The sequence below is a fragment of the Geotrypetes seraphini genome, chromosome 2 (genome assembly GCF_902459505.1).
Source record: "Geotrypetes seraphini chromosome 2, aGeoSer1.1, whole genome shotgun sequence".
Lineage (NCBI taxonomy): Eukaryota > Metazoa > Chordata > Amphibia > Gymnophiona > Dermophiidae > Geotrypetes > Geotrypetes seraphini.
The window spans coordinates 209,110,473-209,126,484 of record NC_047085.1 but is presented as its reverse complement, the minus strand read 5'-3'; the positions used below and the strand labels follow the sequence as shown (position 1 = coordinate 209,126,484).

General features: G+C 43.9%; 1 protein-coding gene across 1 annotated transcript in view; it reads right to left on the bottom strand.

The window, feature by feature from the left end:
• Positions 1-16,012, bottom strand: part of SLC22A23 (solute carrier family 22 member 23) — a 331,330-nt gene that overhangs the window by 54,711 nt on the left and 260,607 nt on the right. Inside the window, exon 5 of the mRNA XM_033934828.1 lies at positions 14,216-14,343. Within this exon, the coding sequence (XP_033790719.1) occupies positions 14,216-14,343 (128 nt within the window). The remainder of the gene's footprint in view (positions 1-14,215; positions 14,344-16,012) is intronic.

Below are 16,012 nucleotides of genomic sequence, written 5' to 3'. Positions count from 1 at the left end.
AAAGAACCTAGTTAATTTGCATATTGCTTTTTCTGGAAAGCCAGCCCATTCCTCAGTTCTCAAGAACTAAATTTTGCTTGTTCCATCCTAGTTAAACTGAAACACACGCCACTTTGTAGTCATCTCCCAGGTTCAGCCTTTTCCAGGTATAAATTTTCATAGAGAGAATTAAGGAACGGAGAGAGAACCTCTACAAAATATCAAATTAAGCCAATATGAGTAGATAGTAGACATGCATCAACAGGGACTTTTATTGATTTCTGACAGTGAACAACTGACCACACAGCCTGTGATTCAGCACTTATCAACGAAACCAGGGTGGAAAAAACAAGAGGAAGGCAACAATATTGTGCAGCTCCTCAGAATCGATCATAAATGATACAGTTGTGATCAACTTATCTTCCAGAACATTATCTGATGTGGAGATTAATGTTTTGGGTAAAGGTTTTTCTTTTGTGCCCTCCGTTCATTTTGATCAATTCCAATTAAAAATTGATATTGAGAGGTTAATCAGATCTCTGCAACTAAAGATCTTTTTTGGCGATAGTTCAATTTCCATTGATTGTTGCAGAGTTTTTGACAAATCTACATGGTACCCACCAAGGTCCACTGGATCCAATATTGGGTGTGTTTAAGAACATAATTTTTTATGAAGTTAAGAAATTGTATTTTTCATATCATATTAATAATCTAACAAAATCAGAGTTTAAGTTTCAAGTTTATTTAAAATTTGTTATTCCACTTATCAAATTTCTAAGTGGCATACAATGATAAAAACATAAAATTTATGGGGTGTACAGACTGGTATCAATACTAAACATATGGTTACATTAATAGACTAACAATATCATACAGTAGGTTAGGGGGTGGAAATATAATAATGAATAGGATAGAAAGACAGGCTTTATCTTTATGGAATCTGACCTTAATAAATTTTCCAATGACCTGTTCTTGGCCAGATCCAAAGGCCTCTATTCTATCCTCATCCTTCTCGATCTGTCTGCCACCTTTGATACTGTTGATCATTGCCTACTCCTTAATATGCTGCCCTTGTTGGGATTCCAGGGTTTTGTCTTCTCCTGGTTTTCTTTCTATCTCTGGTTATCTCTCCCATCGCACCTTCAGTGTATGCAATGGTGGTTCCTCCTCCACAGCCTTCCCACTATTGATTGGTGTACCTCAAGGCTCTGTCCTGGGACCATTCCTTTTCTCAATCTACACTTGCTCACTTGGAGCATTGATCTCCTCTCACGACTTCCACTATCACCTCTATGCTGATGACTTCCAGATCTACCTCTCTGTGCCCAATATCTCTACTGAATCCCAGACCAGAGTCTCTGCCTGCCTGTCTGACATTGCTGCCTGGATGTCTCACTGCCATCTAAAACTGAATATGGCTAAAACAGAGCTGCTCATCTTCCTGCCTAAACCCACCTCTCCGCTTCCCTCATTCTCCATCTCTGTGAACAACACTCTCATCCTTCCTGATTTCTCTGCTCATAATCTCAGGGTCATCTTTGACTCCTTTCTTTCCTTCATCGCCCAGATACAACATATCGCTAAAACCTGAAATCTGACCCTTCCTCTCTGAGCACACTACCACGCCCTTATCTCCTCATGCTTAGACCACTGCAACTCGCTACTCTTAGGCCTTCCGCTTAGCCATCTTGCTCCCCTCCAATCCATCCAGAATTCGGCTGAACGACTCATATTCCAGGAGAGTCACTTCATTGGCTTCCCATCAATTTCCAAATACAATTCAAACTCCTCTTACTGACCTACAAATTCACTCACTCAGCTGCCCCTCACTATCTCTCCACTTATCTCCTTCTATGATTCTCTGTCCCCTTCCCCCATGAGCTCCACTCAGCTGGTAAGTTTTTCCTTTCTGTGCCCTTCTCTTTGGTTGCCAGCTTCAGACTCCGTCCCTTCTGCCTTGCTGTGCCGTATGCTTGGAACAAGCTGTCCAAATCCCTACGGCGGGCTCCATCTCTGGCAGTGTTCAAGGCCCAGTTAAAAGCCCACCTCTTTGAAAGTGCTTTCGACTTCTAATTCCTTTCATCTTGGGTTCTGTATCCCCAACACTATATGTCATGTCTGTCCATCCAAGTTAGATTGTAAGCTTTTCTGAGCAGGGACCATGTATAAATGTCAAAATATAGTGCTGCATATGCCTTTCAGCACTATAGAAGTGATAAATAGTAGTAGTAGTATCTGCAATCATCTACTATGTTAGGTTAACTCTCCCTTATGCCATGCAACATCTCATCTCTCCTCTCTCTTCCACCCCCAGCAGTCAAGTATCTCTCTTCTCCCCCCACCCACCAAGCTGCATGGCCCCATTTTTCCCCCTTTCCTCACCACCATGACCCTGTCTCACTCCTCAACCCAACAATTCAGCATGGTCTCATCTCCCCCTGACCACTATCATTTTGTATTACCCTGTCTCCCTTTCCTCTCCCCTTTGGTTGATGGGATGCTGCTTCACCCAGTCTGCACTTGAATGATTGCAAACGAAGGGACACTCTCCTATGTGCTCTGCCATTGATCCTGACAGTTTAAAAAAAAAAAGTGGTAACAGAGCTTGATGTCACTTCCTGTTTCTAGGACCAGCAGGCTCAGCAGCTCTGTGCACAGGAAATGTTCTGCCCCCCTCCCCCCCATGATAAGTTATTTGGTTCAGCAATCCGGATATTGCTCAGGCGACACAGAAGAGGCGAATAGAATTTCTCCTTTATAAGCCCAGAGCTTTGACCCTGGGTGCAACCTTCATTTTGAAATTTCCAGCAAAATTCTGTGTTTCACTACAAGGAAAACACTTTTTAGTTTTTGAACCAAAGCAATTGTTAGAATTTATATCGGCAAAGGAAAAGGGGGGGGGGGGGAAGTGGTGATTGGTCCAATAGCTCTTCCAGCAGTTTAAGTTCAGGTTATTGGGGGGTTTCCATCATTGTTTCCTGAGCTGTTCTTATAATTAATATGTATATTTTCTTTTATTATTATTCTAATACTTGGATCCATATCTTTAAGTTAGTGGACTAAATAATGTATACCGTATATAGTCAAATATAAGTCGATCTGAATATAAGTCGGGACACCCATTTTTCCCCTCAAAAAGGAGGAAATATGGTTGACTCGAATATAAGTTGGGCAGCTTAATATTGAAGTGTCCTGCCCTGCCAGATTCTGCACTCAGCCCCCCTCCCTGCCAAGTTCTGCATCCAGCCCCCTTCCCTCCCTGCCTTGCGCTCAGTCCCATTCCCTACCAGGCTGTGAACCAAGCCCCCCTCCCTGCCAGGCTCTGAACACTGTCCCACCTTTCTTCCTTGTACCCTCTTCTCCCTAAAAAGAGCCAACCTCATCAGTGATGTCACAATGGCTTGATTGTCCCATATTCCCCTCTGCCCTCTAACCCAGCCAGCAGATTAACCATTCCCCTTAACTTAAACCACCTAGTGGTAGGCCAGGACAGGAGGGATCCCTCCCGTCTCCTGGCCCGGCCGACACTAATCCCGCACTGAAATCTTGAAGACTGTAAAGGTAGTAAACAACCGGGCTGGCATGCAAGAGCGAGCTTTTTGTGCTCCCGGCCGGCCCTGCACTGCTCCTTGATAGGCTGCCGCGAGAACTTGTGACAGCCTATCAAGGAGCGGTGCAGGGCAGGCTGGGAGCATGAAAAGCTTGCTCCTGCATGCGGCCCCGGTGTGCTGCTGGCTACTACCTTTACAATCTTGAGGATTTCAGTGTGAGATACATGCTGGACCACCAGGGAACAGGTATGCGAGGGAGGGTGGTAATTATTACTATCAGCCGGGGCAGGAGATGGGAGGGATGCCTCCTGTCCCGGCCTAAAGCAGGCCTGCAGGAAGTCCGGGAGGGTTTCGGGTGGTCACTGGAGAATAACCCGAATATAAACCGGGACCCCCATTTTTGGGCCCCAAAATCCCAGTTTATATTCGAGTATATACGGTGCTATTTCTTCTCCTTCATTTACTGTTGTAAGTGATGTTAGGTTTATTAATTTCTTTGGATTAATGGTGTAAATCTGTATTCAAGTATTGAAGTGCTTGTTTAATAATTTGAAAAATTGAATAAATAAATAATTAAAAAAAGGAAATGTTCTGCTCCCCCCCTTTCAGTGTAGATTGATTAAAGTAGCATCCCAGCAACCATATGAGTAAACAAGGAGGGGTGACAAAGAAAAGGCAGAGAGAAAGGACATTACAGAACGGTGTTGGTGGGTGGGGAGACAAAGCATGCTGGATTGTGTGTGTGTGTGTGTGGGGGGGGGGTGTGGAAGAGAATGAAGTGATGCAGCTATTAATCATGTAATTAATGCGATAAATTTGCAGCCTTACTAAGTCAAAAGTAGCACCGGATCTGAAAGCCATGAAAGTAGCTCAACACAGCTGTACTAGAGAAACAAAGAAAACAGCTGCAAAAGCACAAAACTGTACTGTATATAACATAATTAGTGGTTTCAACAGCTCCAAGATAGATAGCTGTTCTTAAACACAATTTTCTTTTCAAGTTTCTTTACATTTTTAATAGCAAACAATTCAAGTGCTACAATTTATTTGCAAGTTTTATAAACTCATTGTATTGTCTACTATTTTGCACCCATTAATTATTATAACATAAAAGTATTATTTTGTTACTCCCCCCACTATGCATTTATAAATGTATTGCTCTATTTATCTGTGCAGAAGTTACACATGCCCTTAGGTATAATTACTACACAGACTGTCCCTGGGAGAGAGACTCTCAGCTACTGCTTAATGGTAAGGGAATAGGACTTGATATACAGCCTTTCTGTGGTCACAATCAAAGCAGTATATATATATTACTAGTCTTTAAGCCCGTTACATTAACGAGTGCTAGAATAGATGTGTCTGTCTGTCTGTGTTTCTTTCTCTCTCTCTCTCCTTGGCCGCTGTGTCCTTCTGTCTCCCCCCCTCGAGCAAAGCTGTCTGCCCTCAGCACACCCCTCCTACCAAAGCAGCCCCCTTTCTCTCTCCCTGACTGTCTCTCCATGGCCCTCCTTCTGTATTCCCTCCAGAGTAAAGCTGTCTGCCCCCCAGCACACACCTACCCCCAAAGCAGCCCCCTTTCCCTCTCCCTGACTGTCTCTTCATGGCCCCTTCTGTCTTCCCCCTAGAGCAAAGCTGTCTGTCCCCAGCACACCTCCCCCTCCAAAGTAGCCCCCTTTCCCTCTCCCTAACAGTCTCTCCATGGCCCTTTCTGTCTTCCCCCCCAGAGCAAAGCTGTATGTCCCCAGAACACCTCTCCCCCCAAAGCAGCCCCCTTTCACTCTCCCTGTCTCTCCATGGCCCCTTCTGTCTTCACCCCAGAGCAAAGCTGTCTGTCCCCAGCACACCCTCCCCCCAAAGCAGCCCTTTTCCCTCTCCCCCTGTATTGTTCCCGTTCTTACCCTCCCTCCATCCCGGCGTCTTCTGGCCTGCTCCTCTTCAAAGCAGCCTGCGATTGTGGCCAGCTTTAGCGAACCTCGCAGGCCACTCTCCAACTCGGTAGCACGTTCCCTCTGATGTGATCCCGTGCATCAGAGGGAACGTGCTACTGAAGTTGAAGAGCGGCCACGATCGCAGGCTGCTTTGAAGAGGAGGATCAGCAGCGGTGGCGGTTGGTGAGTGAGGGCGGGAGGGGGGAAGCTCCAGTGTGTTCCCTGCCGAGGACGCGGGCAGGGAGAGAGCTTGCCTGCGCTTCCTCCAGCAGTTGGTGAGTGAGGGCGGGAGGAGGGAAGTGGCCAGAGTGATCCCTGCCACTGCGTTCTAAAATAGAATATAGCCACGGATCACAACTCACAGCAGCAGGGATCATGCCGTTTTAAAAGTGCATGCGTGGGTAAGGTTTTATTATATAGGATATGCAGGTACTTATTTTGTGCCTGGGGCAATGGAGGGTTAAATGACTTGCCCAGTCACAAGGTGACACCTACTTTCTAGATTAATATTAACCCACACCAAAGGGCATTCCAATCTGTGACACTGCACTGGCTGTACTAAATAAATTGGGAAAAGATATAAATGGGGAAGAAAAATCCTAGCTAGTTGCAAATGAGCATAGTACCAATACAGGCTCGTTCCAACTGAGCCATACGATCAAGAAAGCAAGACAATTGTCGAATTAAAAAATAAACCCTGAAACAAAACATGAGCAGGCAAGAACTATAACATTCTTTGAGAGTAATTTTATAAGGAAATGTCTTGTTTTAGGCATTTCAGAACTGTTAGCTAAATGCTTCTTTAAAATGAAAAAGAAATAAACTCATGTCCATTCTATAAAACCAAACAATCTAGACTACTGCAATGCCTTATATCAAGGTTTTCTTGCAGCAGTTCAAGAACATTGCACTTAAATTCATTATGAGGACAAGAGCCCAAAAATATGACCACAACATCATAATTCAAAGAATACCACTGGCTAACAGTTTCTGCCATTGAATACTATTCAAAATCTTAATACTAATACACAAATTTTCATTACTCTAGCCTACCTTTATTTTATCACCACTGCTGATCCAATACCTCTCACCTAGAGCATTACCGGTAATACCTTCAGAGCAAAATCTTCTTGTGGTTCTATCTTTCTGAGAAACTTCACTGGACAGTACAAGGGTTTCTGTATTTAGGGAAATCATTCCATTACTGTTGAATAATCTCCCTTTACACTGGCACTTGGAATCATATCAGAAATTCAAGGTGACTCTTAAAACATATTTCTTTAATCAGAATTTTTCCGAGTTAGTATACCCCACCCCCCAACTCAATTTGTAAGCAGTTCCTTGGTGGAGACTTGTGCCCGCCTCTTCTTTCATGAGCTTGCTTTTCACAAATTTTTCTTTAGATTTAGGGACTGACAGAAGGTTAACAGGATGGAGCTAGGAATCTCAGCAATTTGTCCTCTTGAGAACAGTGGTTGTAGGTCTTAGGATTTTCTTAGTTTTTCCACTATAAGATGGATTCTAAAGTTTTCAGTTCTTTGTACTGCTTGAAGTAGACGCCTCCAATTAGGTAAAGTTCTTCCAAGTCTCCAATTTGCTTCCTTCTGCCATACAATAACAAATTTCCAACTTTTGTGTGACTATTATTATTATTATTTTTTTCATTTTTAGAACTGTTCTCGTCTCCATCACTTCCTTTGCAACCTCTACTTCTAATTGCAGACTCTGGTGTCATTCCCTTTTGATCTTCACAACATGACCTCTTGTTTTATGATGTTTTGCAAAGTTCAATATACTGTATCTAGATCAGGGGTGTCAAACTCAAATCACATAAGGAGCCGAAATCTAAAACACAAGCTAAATCGTGAGCCGGATTTTTTATTAAGATACTTACCCCCTCCTTTGCTGACGCACAGCGTGGGCTGGGCTGGATTAACCAATAGACCCAGTAGGCACGTGCCTAGGGCCTGAAAAAGTCAGGGGGGCCCAATGAAGGAGGGCATCAACATTGTTTTTTTTCCAAACGGCGATGGGCCCCTCCAGCATCAATCGGCAATGCGGCCCCCCAAAACAATGGCCGATCAGGGACTTCCTTAGACTCCTCCCTAAGGAAGTCTCTGATTGACTGAAGTGTCCCAGGCCCCTCCAAAGGGAGGAGCCTGAGGTGCCTCAGCCAATCAGGGCCAAAGGCCTCTCCCCGTGCATCAGATGATGCACTGGGGTGGGGCCTAAGGCCGCTATTGGGAGGTGGCCAGCCTGAGAGTAGGAGTAGGAGGACTTTCCTCCTGCTCCCTGAGATTTTGGAGCGGCGTAGGAGCAGGAGGGTCCGGGCACCCCTCCTGCTCCCGAAGATGTTCGGAGCCTCCAAGGAGCAGGAAGGATCAGGCACCCCCAACTGCTCCCAACTATTTTAAAGCCCCACCCCTACCCCCTGACTGCCTGGACCGGGGGTGTGTGTGTGTGTACTCAGCAATAATAGAAACACCCATGGGGGGGGTGTAAGGCTCCATACAAATTACAGAAAGCTTTGCAGAGATTTTAAATGAAATCCTCCATTTCCTTAGTAGAAAATCAGGCAGCTCTCTGCTCCCTCCCTGCTCTCTGCTGCAATTCTCCTGCCGAAAAAAGCTCTCTGCTTGCCGCCCTTGCCTGCAGCGCGAGCCCGTGGTTTTAACCCGCTTTAAACCCATGGGTTAAAACTATAGGCTCGCACTGCAGGGGAGGGCGGCAGGAAGCAGGAGAGTCGGGATGAGTAAAAAAAAAGACAGCAAACGCATGCGCAGACCATCTATGGGCAAAGTAGATGGTCTGCGCATGTGTTGGAATTGCTCTCCAGCGATCTGTGTCGTCGGTGAGGGGCGTGCCTCCGATCGCCCCCATTTGCATGAAGATAGTTGGTGAATCAGTCGGCCTGCCTCGGATTGCCCACGGATCAGATAAGATCGGTGGGCTTGGTGAGTCTAGGCCCATGCCAGAGTTTTTCTGACGGTTAGGATCCCACCCCTCCCTTGTTCAGTTCATAAGCAGTTCTTTGGCAGGGATTTGAACCATTCTCTTTGTTTTGATCTTCTGTTTGGAGCTTATTTTCACAAATTTTTGCTTTAGATTTGGTGGTTGTCCCTTGAAAGTCCATTTAACATATGAAACGCAGTCATCTGTAAATTTCTTACAAACCCTTAGCACAGCTTTGAAGAGATACGGATGGCATGCTTCTAGGATATGAAGAATTACACACAGGTATAGCAAATAATGAAAGATAACATGTGTTTCTTTCAAACAAATTTTGACCACCATAAACCCAATGTAATTTTGTGTTTGCTTTGGAAATAAGAACACTCCATCCATAACCAAACTCAGGAGTTGCCAGAACAAACACACTTTGTGTGCTGATAAGGCTGAAGGCAGGGCTCAGTCACAACCCAGTCCAGTTTTGGGGATATCCACACTGAATATGCATGTTATTGATTTGCATACACATTTATTTAATCCATATTCATTGTGGGCATCCTGAACACCTGACTGGCTAGGCGTCCTAAGCACTGATTTAAGAACCAGTTATTTAAGGACATGCAAAAGAGCAAAGGCATAATTTTGTTTTTCAGGTTGAAAAAAAAAAAAACCACCACTCAATAATTCTAATGCCCACCCTCATCAGGACCAATGTTTACCCCTTTAATCATACATTTATCAATATTTCACAGCAGTTCATACAAATGCAAACAAAGGTGGCTGAAATCACGGGAGTGTCTTCTTGCTTTGGGGCAGTCTGCCATGCAACAGAAAACATTTAGCACTTTCAGAGCCAGATATTTCTGTTTTACTATATCTCATTATTAACACAAAGTAGATGCCATTAATTTTATTTTATTTACTGAATATACATAATAATAATAATAATAATAATTTTATTTTTTATATACCGCCATACCCGGTGAGTTCTAGGCGGTTTACATCAATTAGAATAGGATCTACGTTTTCAAGCAGATTTACAAACAAATAAACAATTAAGAAACAAGTTAATTACATCAATTTACTTCGGTTTACATCAATTAGAATAGGATCTACGTTTTTCAAGCAGATTTACAAACAAATAAACAATTAAGTAACAAGTAAAAACCGAAATTGACAGAGGATGGAGGGAGGTTGTTGAAGAAAGGGAAGAGAAAAGCTATAAAGGGAGGAAAGAGCTGGGGGGGGAGGAAGGGGGGAGGAGAAATGAGAGCGGGTGGGGCCGCTAGGGGTCTTGTTTGGTGAATAGGTAAGTTTTGAGAGATTTTCTGAAGTCAAAGTAGGAGGGGGCCTCGAGTATCATTTGGGCCAGCCATGTGTTGAGCTTGGCTGCTTGGTAGGCGAAGGTTTTGTCTATGAATCTTTTATAGTGACAGAGTTTTAGCGAGGGGAAGGCGAACAGTTGAGTTCTACGGGATTTCTTGTTTATGTGATAGAGGTTAAAGTGTGGGTTGATATAGCTTGGTGTAGAACCATTAACCGATTTGTAGCAGAAGCATGCGAATTTAAGCAGGACTCTTGAATCGAATGGCAGCCAGTGTAGTTGGTGGTAGAAGGGGGTGACATGTTCCCATTTCTTTAGGCCGAAGATGAGACGCACGGCAGTGTTTTGGATTATTTTTAATCTCCTGGTGGTTTTCTTCGTGGCGTTTAGGTATATGATGTTGCAGTAGTCAAGAATGCTGAGGATAGACGATTGTACCAGTAGGCGGAACATAAGAACATAAGAAGCGCCATCTCCGGATCAGACCTTCGGTCCATCAAGTCCGGCGATCCGCACACGCGGAGGCCCTGCTAGGTATTCACCTGGCTTATTTTATAGCCAACCATATCTTTATATGCCTCTCTCAAGGAGATATGCATCTAGTTTGCTTTTGAAGCCTAGGACTGTCGATTCCGCAATAATCTCCCCTGGGAGAGTATTCCAGATGTCAACCACTCTCTGTGTGAAGCAGAACTTCCTGACATTAGTCCTGAACTTGCCCCCCCTTAGCTTCATTTCATGTCCTCTTGTCCGTGTCAAATTGGACATTGTAAATAATCTTCTCTGCTCTATATTGTCAAGCGGTGTCGTCAAAGTATTTTTTTATTGTGCGTAGTTTCCATAGTACGGAGAAGCTTTTCTTGACCAAGTGGTCAGTGTGGTTTTCTAAGGATAACTTTTTGTCCAGAGTGACTCCCAGAATTTTTAGGGTGGGTTCAAGAGGGAAAGTAATTCCTTTCAACTGAATAGAAGTGTTTTTGATTTTGTCATTGGGGGAGACTAGGAAGAATTTTGTTTTGTCGGGATTGAGTTTTAGTCTGAACGAGAGCATCCATAGTTCAATCTGGTTAAGAATATTTGTGATGTGGTTAAGTAGTTCTTGTGAGAAATTGGTTAGAGGGATGGCTATTGTGATATCATCTGCATATATGAAGAATTTGAGCTTGAGGTTGTGTAGGAGGTTACCTAGGGAGGCCAGGTAGATATTGAACAGGGTGGGTGACAGGGGGGAGCCCTGAGGGACCCCACAGGTGTTGTCCCAGCTGTATGAGAACGCATTGTTTTTGAAAACCTTGTAGGATCTATTTCTTAGGAACCCCTGGAACCAGTTGAAGACCTGATCAAAGATGCCGATGTGTGCCAGGCATTCTAGGAGAATAGTGTGGTCGACCAGGTCAAAGGCACTACTCAGGTCCAGTTGTATAATCAGGGCACTTGAGCCTTGGCTGAAGAGCGTGTGGAGGTGGTCAAGGAGGGAGGCTATGATGGTTTCGGTGCTGTGATCTGCGCGGAAACCTGATTGATTGTCACTTAGGATGTTGAATTTTTCTAGATATACTGCGAGTTCCGCCTTTACCAACCCTTCTGCTATTTTGGTAAATAAGGGGATGCTTGCGATCGGTCTGTAGTTGGATGGGGAATCTGGTGGTTCTTTCATATTTTTTATAATTGGGGTAATCATAATATGACCTTGCTCAGACGGGAAGTTTCCTGTGGATATAAGGGAGTTAACCCATGTCATCATATTTGCTTTGAAGTGGAGCTTTCATAATGTTCGGAGGGCATGTGTCCAATTTGCAGAAGGTGTGTGAGTATTTGTTGTAATAGGTATTAAAGGTGTGCCAGTCGATTGTTTTAAATTGTTTCCAGCTTAGGTCTGTTCTAATTCCTGGGTCAGGGTTAGATAAATCCGGGTCTGGGAGAATTGGGAACTGCTCGAGGGGGTTGGGTATGGTGGGTAGAGTGGACCTTAGTTTTTGAATTTTGGTGTTAAAGTAGTCTGCAAGTGAATTTGAAGTTAGCGTTGATTCTTCGTGTGTGTTTGTGAAGGTCTCGATGTTGTAAAGGTCATTGACCAGTTTGAAAAGGTTACTATTGTTGGTTTTAGTGTTGCCGATTTTGTGGGAGTAGAAATTTTTCCTTTTTTCATTAGTGAGGTTTTTGTAATTTTTTAGTTTTTGTCTCCAGGCCAATCTGTGTTCTAGGGTTCCTGATTTTTGCCATAGTCTTTCTGCTTTTCTGAGGTCCTTCTTAACTAGCAGCAGTTCTGAATCAAACCAGCCCTCTTTTTCTAATCTAATTCTGCGGGTTTTGAAGGGGGCTATCTCGTTTAGAGTATTGGTACTATTTTTGATCCAGGTGCTCATGAGTTGTTCTGTTTCTTCAGTTGGATTAGTGTTGATTTCGAAGTGGGACCAAAATTCCGTAGGGTCAATTTTTCCTCTGGTGGTGTGGGTTTTGGTGATTCTAGTTTTACTATTTTTGGGGGGTTTGTGTTGGCATCCTATGGTGAAGCTGTATAGACGGTGGTCAGACCATAAAGAGTCTTGTTTCCAGTAGAAGGTGGGGTTGATCTGTTCCTTGGTGGAGAGAGTCACCAGGTCTAGTTGATGACCTCTTTGATGGGTTTTGATAGGGGGGTGTTTGTCGTAGCCTAGTTGAGTGAGCAGTGACCAGAAATCCGAGATTTCTGATTGGTCAATTTGCTCGAGATGGATGTTAATGTCTCCGCATAGAAGGTTGTAAGGACTAGTTAAAGAGTTGGTTAGTAGCGTTTTCGCAAAGTCCTCTTTGGACATGGTCCATTTTTTTTGGAGGGATGTAGAATAGGTCATGGTTAGTGCGGAGGGCAGTGGTTTTGATGTTAGAGAGATGGTTAGAATTTCTGCATTGGGCGAAGATATTGTGTTGAGAGTGGTGCAGTTTAGTTGGTCCTGGAAGATTATTGCCAGGCCTCCTCCTCTTCCCCAAGTTTTGGCTAGTGAGAGGATCTTGAATCCTGGGGGAGGACAATCTTTAATGATGATATCTTTGTCAGATAGCAACCAGGTTTCAGCAAGGAGGATGAAGTCGGGGTTTGTTTCGATCAGCCAATCTTTGATCAGAGTCGATTTGTTCCTCATTGATCTGATGTTTAAGTAAAAACCGCGTAAGATCTGTTGGTTGGGGTGGTTGATTGGGGAGTAGTGGGTGTATGTCACTCTTAAGAACTCAAAGCAACTTATAATTATCAAAGGAACACAAAAGTTTTTATCATCTCTACCACCACATCTTACTCACAACAACCAAAACCCCCCACCAGCCATCCCACTCCAGCTCCAAACTGTTCAAGGAGGACAAAACACACCAGTTTCTGATCTGTTTCTGGACAGCTAATATATCTGTCATTATCCTAATTTCCCTGCAGTGAGTTGCACCATAACGGAACGGCTGCTGAGAAAGCCCTTCCACGAGTCAGCTGTAAGCTCACCTTGGAATCACTTGTCTCCTATAAATTACTTTCAAGATATATACTACTACTTAATCATTTCTATAGTGCTCCTAGATGTATACAGTGCTGTACATTAAACATTTAAGAGACTGTCCCTGCTCAGCAGAGCTTACAATCTAATCAAGCAAGCAGGACAAGGAGATATAGTTTCTCAGAGAGAGAATGATGAAAACAGGCATGGGATCTTTATAAGTGAGTGGGAGTTATGAATTAATAGCTATCTCAAAAAAAGTGGGCTTTTAGCCTAGACTGGAAAACTACCAGAGATGGAACTTGACGTACAGACTCAGGCAGTCTGTTTCAGGCATAAGGCACAGCAAAAGCGAAGGGACGTAGCCTGGAACTGGCAGTATAGGAGAGGGGTACAGATAGGAGAGACTTACCCGATGAGTGGGGTTCCCAAGGAGGAGTACAGGGAGAGATAAGAGAGGAGAGATATTATGGAGCTGCAGAGTGAATGCACTCGTAAGGAGCTAAGAAAGCACCGTCCTCTATGCTTTCACTGAATGGGTCCACGCCACAGTACCGTTACTGTGTATTATCTGGATTTACTGATTATTCAGCATGATTTTTAATTGTGAAGACTTTAGGATCTATCTATTGACCTGTATCATTTTCAATAAACATTTACATCAAGATAGTCGACTCCACAGTTCTTGTCCTTTGCTTTGGTTTTTCCTGTGGGCCAACTGGTGAATTTCTTTGACGCCCAGCATGGTATCAAATAGTCCAGCATTTCTTGCAGTGAAGCAACAATTCATATTACATACAGTACAAGCAAAATACAGCCCAAGTGTATCACTATTCTAACTTGATGAAGCGATATTAGGAAAGCTCTTACTGTACTTTTACTACAAGCAAATTAGGTGCTGGAATGATTTTACAGAATATTCTGTGTTTAACGTTAAAGCTATCAATCTCATATCCACAGTCAAGAAGCTAAAAAGCAGATCAATGGCTGGCATGCAGATAAACATAGAGAAGTGCTCACCAGGCAACAATCCCTTTATGTCACTTTCAGTGTTTATCCTGTTTTTGCACACTACATGAAGAATCAGCTTCTTGGATGCCTCATACTGCTGTGTCGCCATCAGCCACCTCAGAGATTCTGGAAATATGCTATAGAAAACAACAAATACATATTAGCAGGTATCCTGCCATAGCAGTTACTAAAAGCCCAGTATTTCCGGTCCAACTTTTCAAAAGAGGTTCTTTAGTTTATATAGCAAATTCTTGTTGCTGGTAGTGGCTATTAACACAATGCAGCACAAAACTGTATGTAAAAAGATGATTAAGCTGGGAGGTCAAACATATGGAACTAGTGTTTTTGCCCGTTACATTAACGGGTGCTAGTAAAGCCTCCTTCCCTCACATGTCCCCTATTTTAAGACCCAGCTCCAAACACATTTTTAACCCCCCAGCCCCCTTCTCCCATCTGTTCCCTTTCAGCCCGAGCCCCCTTTTCTCACCAGCAGCATTTCCCTCCCCACTCCACTTTCCTGTCCAGCAGCACCTCTTCCCTGCTTCCCCTGTCCCTCTTCTCTGCTCTGCCAAACACACCTCAACACCAGAGCCTGCACCAGTTCAACCCCAACCCCCTCCCTGGCCACTGCACTGAATCTTTGGGCAGGCTGCCCGTCCCCAACCCTTTACCCTGATGGTGGACCCTCCACACACTCACACTTGGTCCACCATCCTCACAGGTCTATCCTCTCTCCGTGTGGGTTTTTTGCTTGTTCATTATTTTGTTGCGTTTCGTTAAGCAGCTAAGGAGGAAGCGTTGAAGTTGCCAGTGTGCAGCTGCCTATTTCGGGAGTTGGTCATCCTGCCCTGCTCACACAATGTCTGCCTTCCGTGCTCCCGCACCATCGCATTGCAGACCCCAGATGCCCGGCCAGACAAAGTTCATTTTTTAGTTCAAAGCTGACGCTGCATCTCCTCTCGCGATCCCCGCCAGAGTCGGAAGTCTTCTCCAACTCTGGTGAGGTTCGATAGAGGAGCCACGACAGCGGCTTTCAACTAAAAAATGAACTTTGTCTGGCCGGAGCTGGCAAGCCCGCATGCACACTCTGCCGGCCACGGAACTACAGTTCAGGCAACACGGCGGAAAGAGTGCGCATGCGCGCTTAGTGTTTTATTATAAGAGATATCCAAAGCACACACTCCACAAAAAAAAGACTAAAAATGAGTTATCACACATATGGCCCATGGTGGCAGTTAGCTTAGCAGGGTTTAAAAAAAGGTTTGGATAATTTCTTAAAACAAAAGTTCCTAAGTCATTATTAAGATGGACTTTGGAAAATCCATTGCTTATTCCTAGGATAAGCGGCATAAAATGTTTTACTCTTTGGGATTTTTTTTTTTTTTTTAATAATTCTTTATTCATTTTCACAAATTACATTAAGTGTTAATATTTTCATTCACAGTAACAATAAATACATCACTTATAAACAATCATTGGTATATTACACAGTACTCTTTGGGATCTTGCCAGCTACTTGTGACCTGGGTTTGCCACGGTTGGAAACAGGATACTGGGCTTGATGGACTTCAGTCTGTCCCAGCTGGCAACTCTTATGTTTTGCTATAAAGAGTTACTTGATCCCGATTATGGTGGCAGGTGATAAAGGAGCATGAGCCAAGAATGAGCTAAGCTTACCTCCAGCCTGAAAGGCATGAAGGTAAGTGGGTCACTGCAGGGCCTGTAAACCCACACTAGACTAGTCTCCTGACTGCGCTTCTTTACTATCTGCTGTCATTACCATAATCAGGACTAGGACTGGCCCAC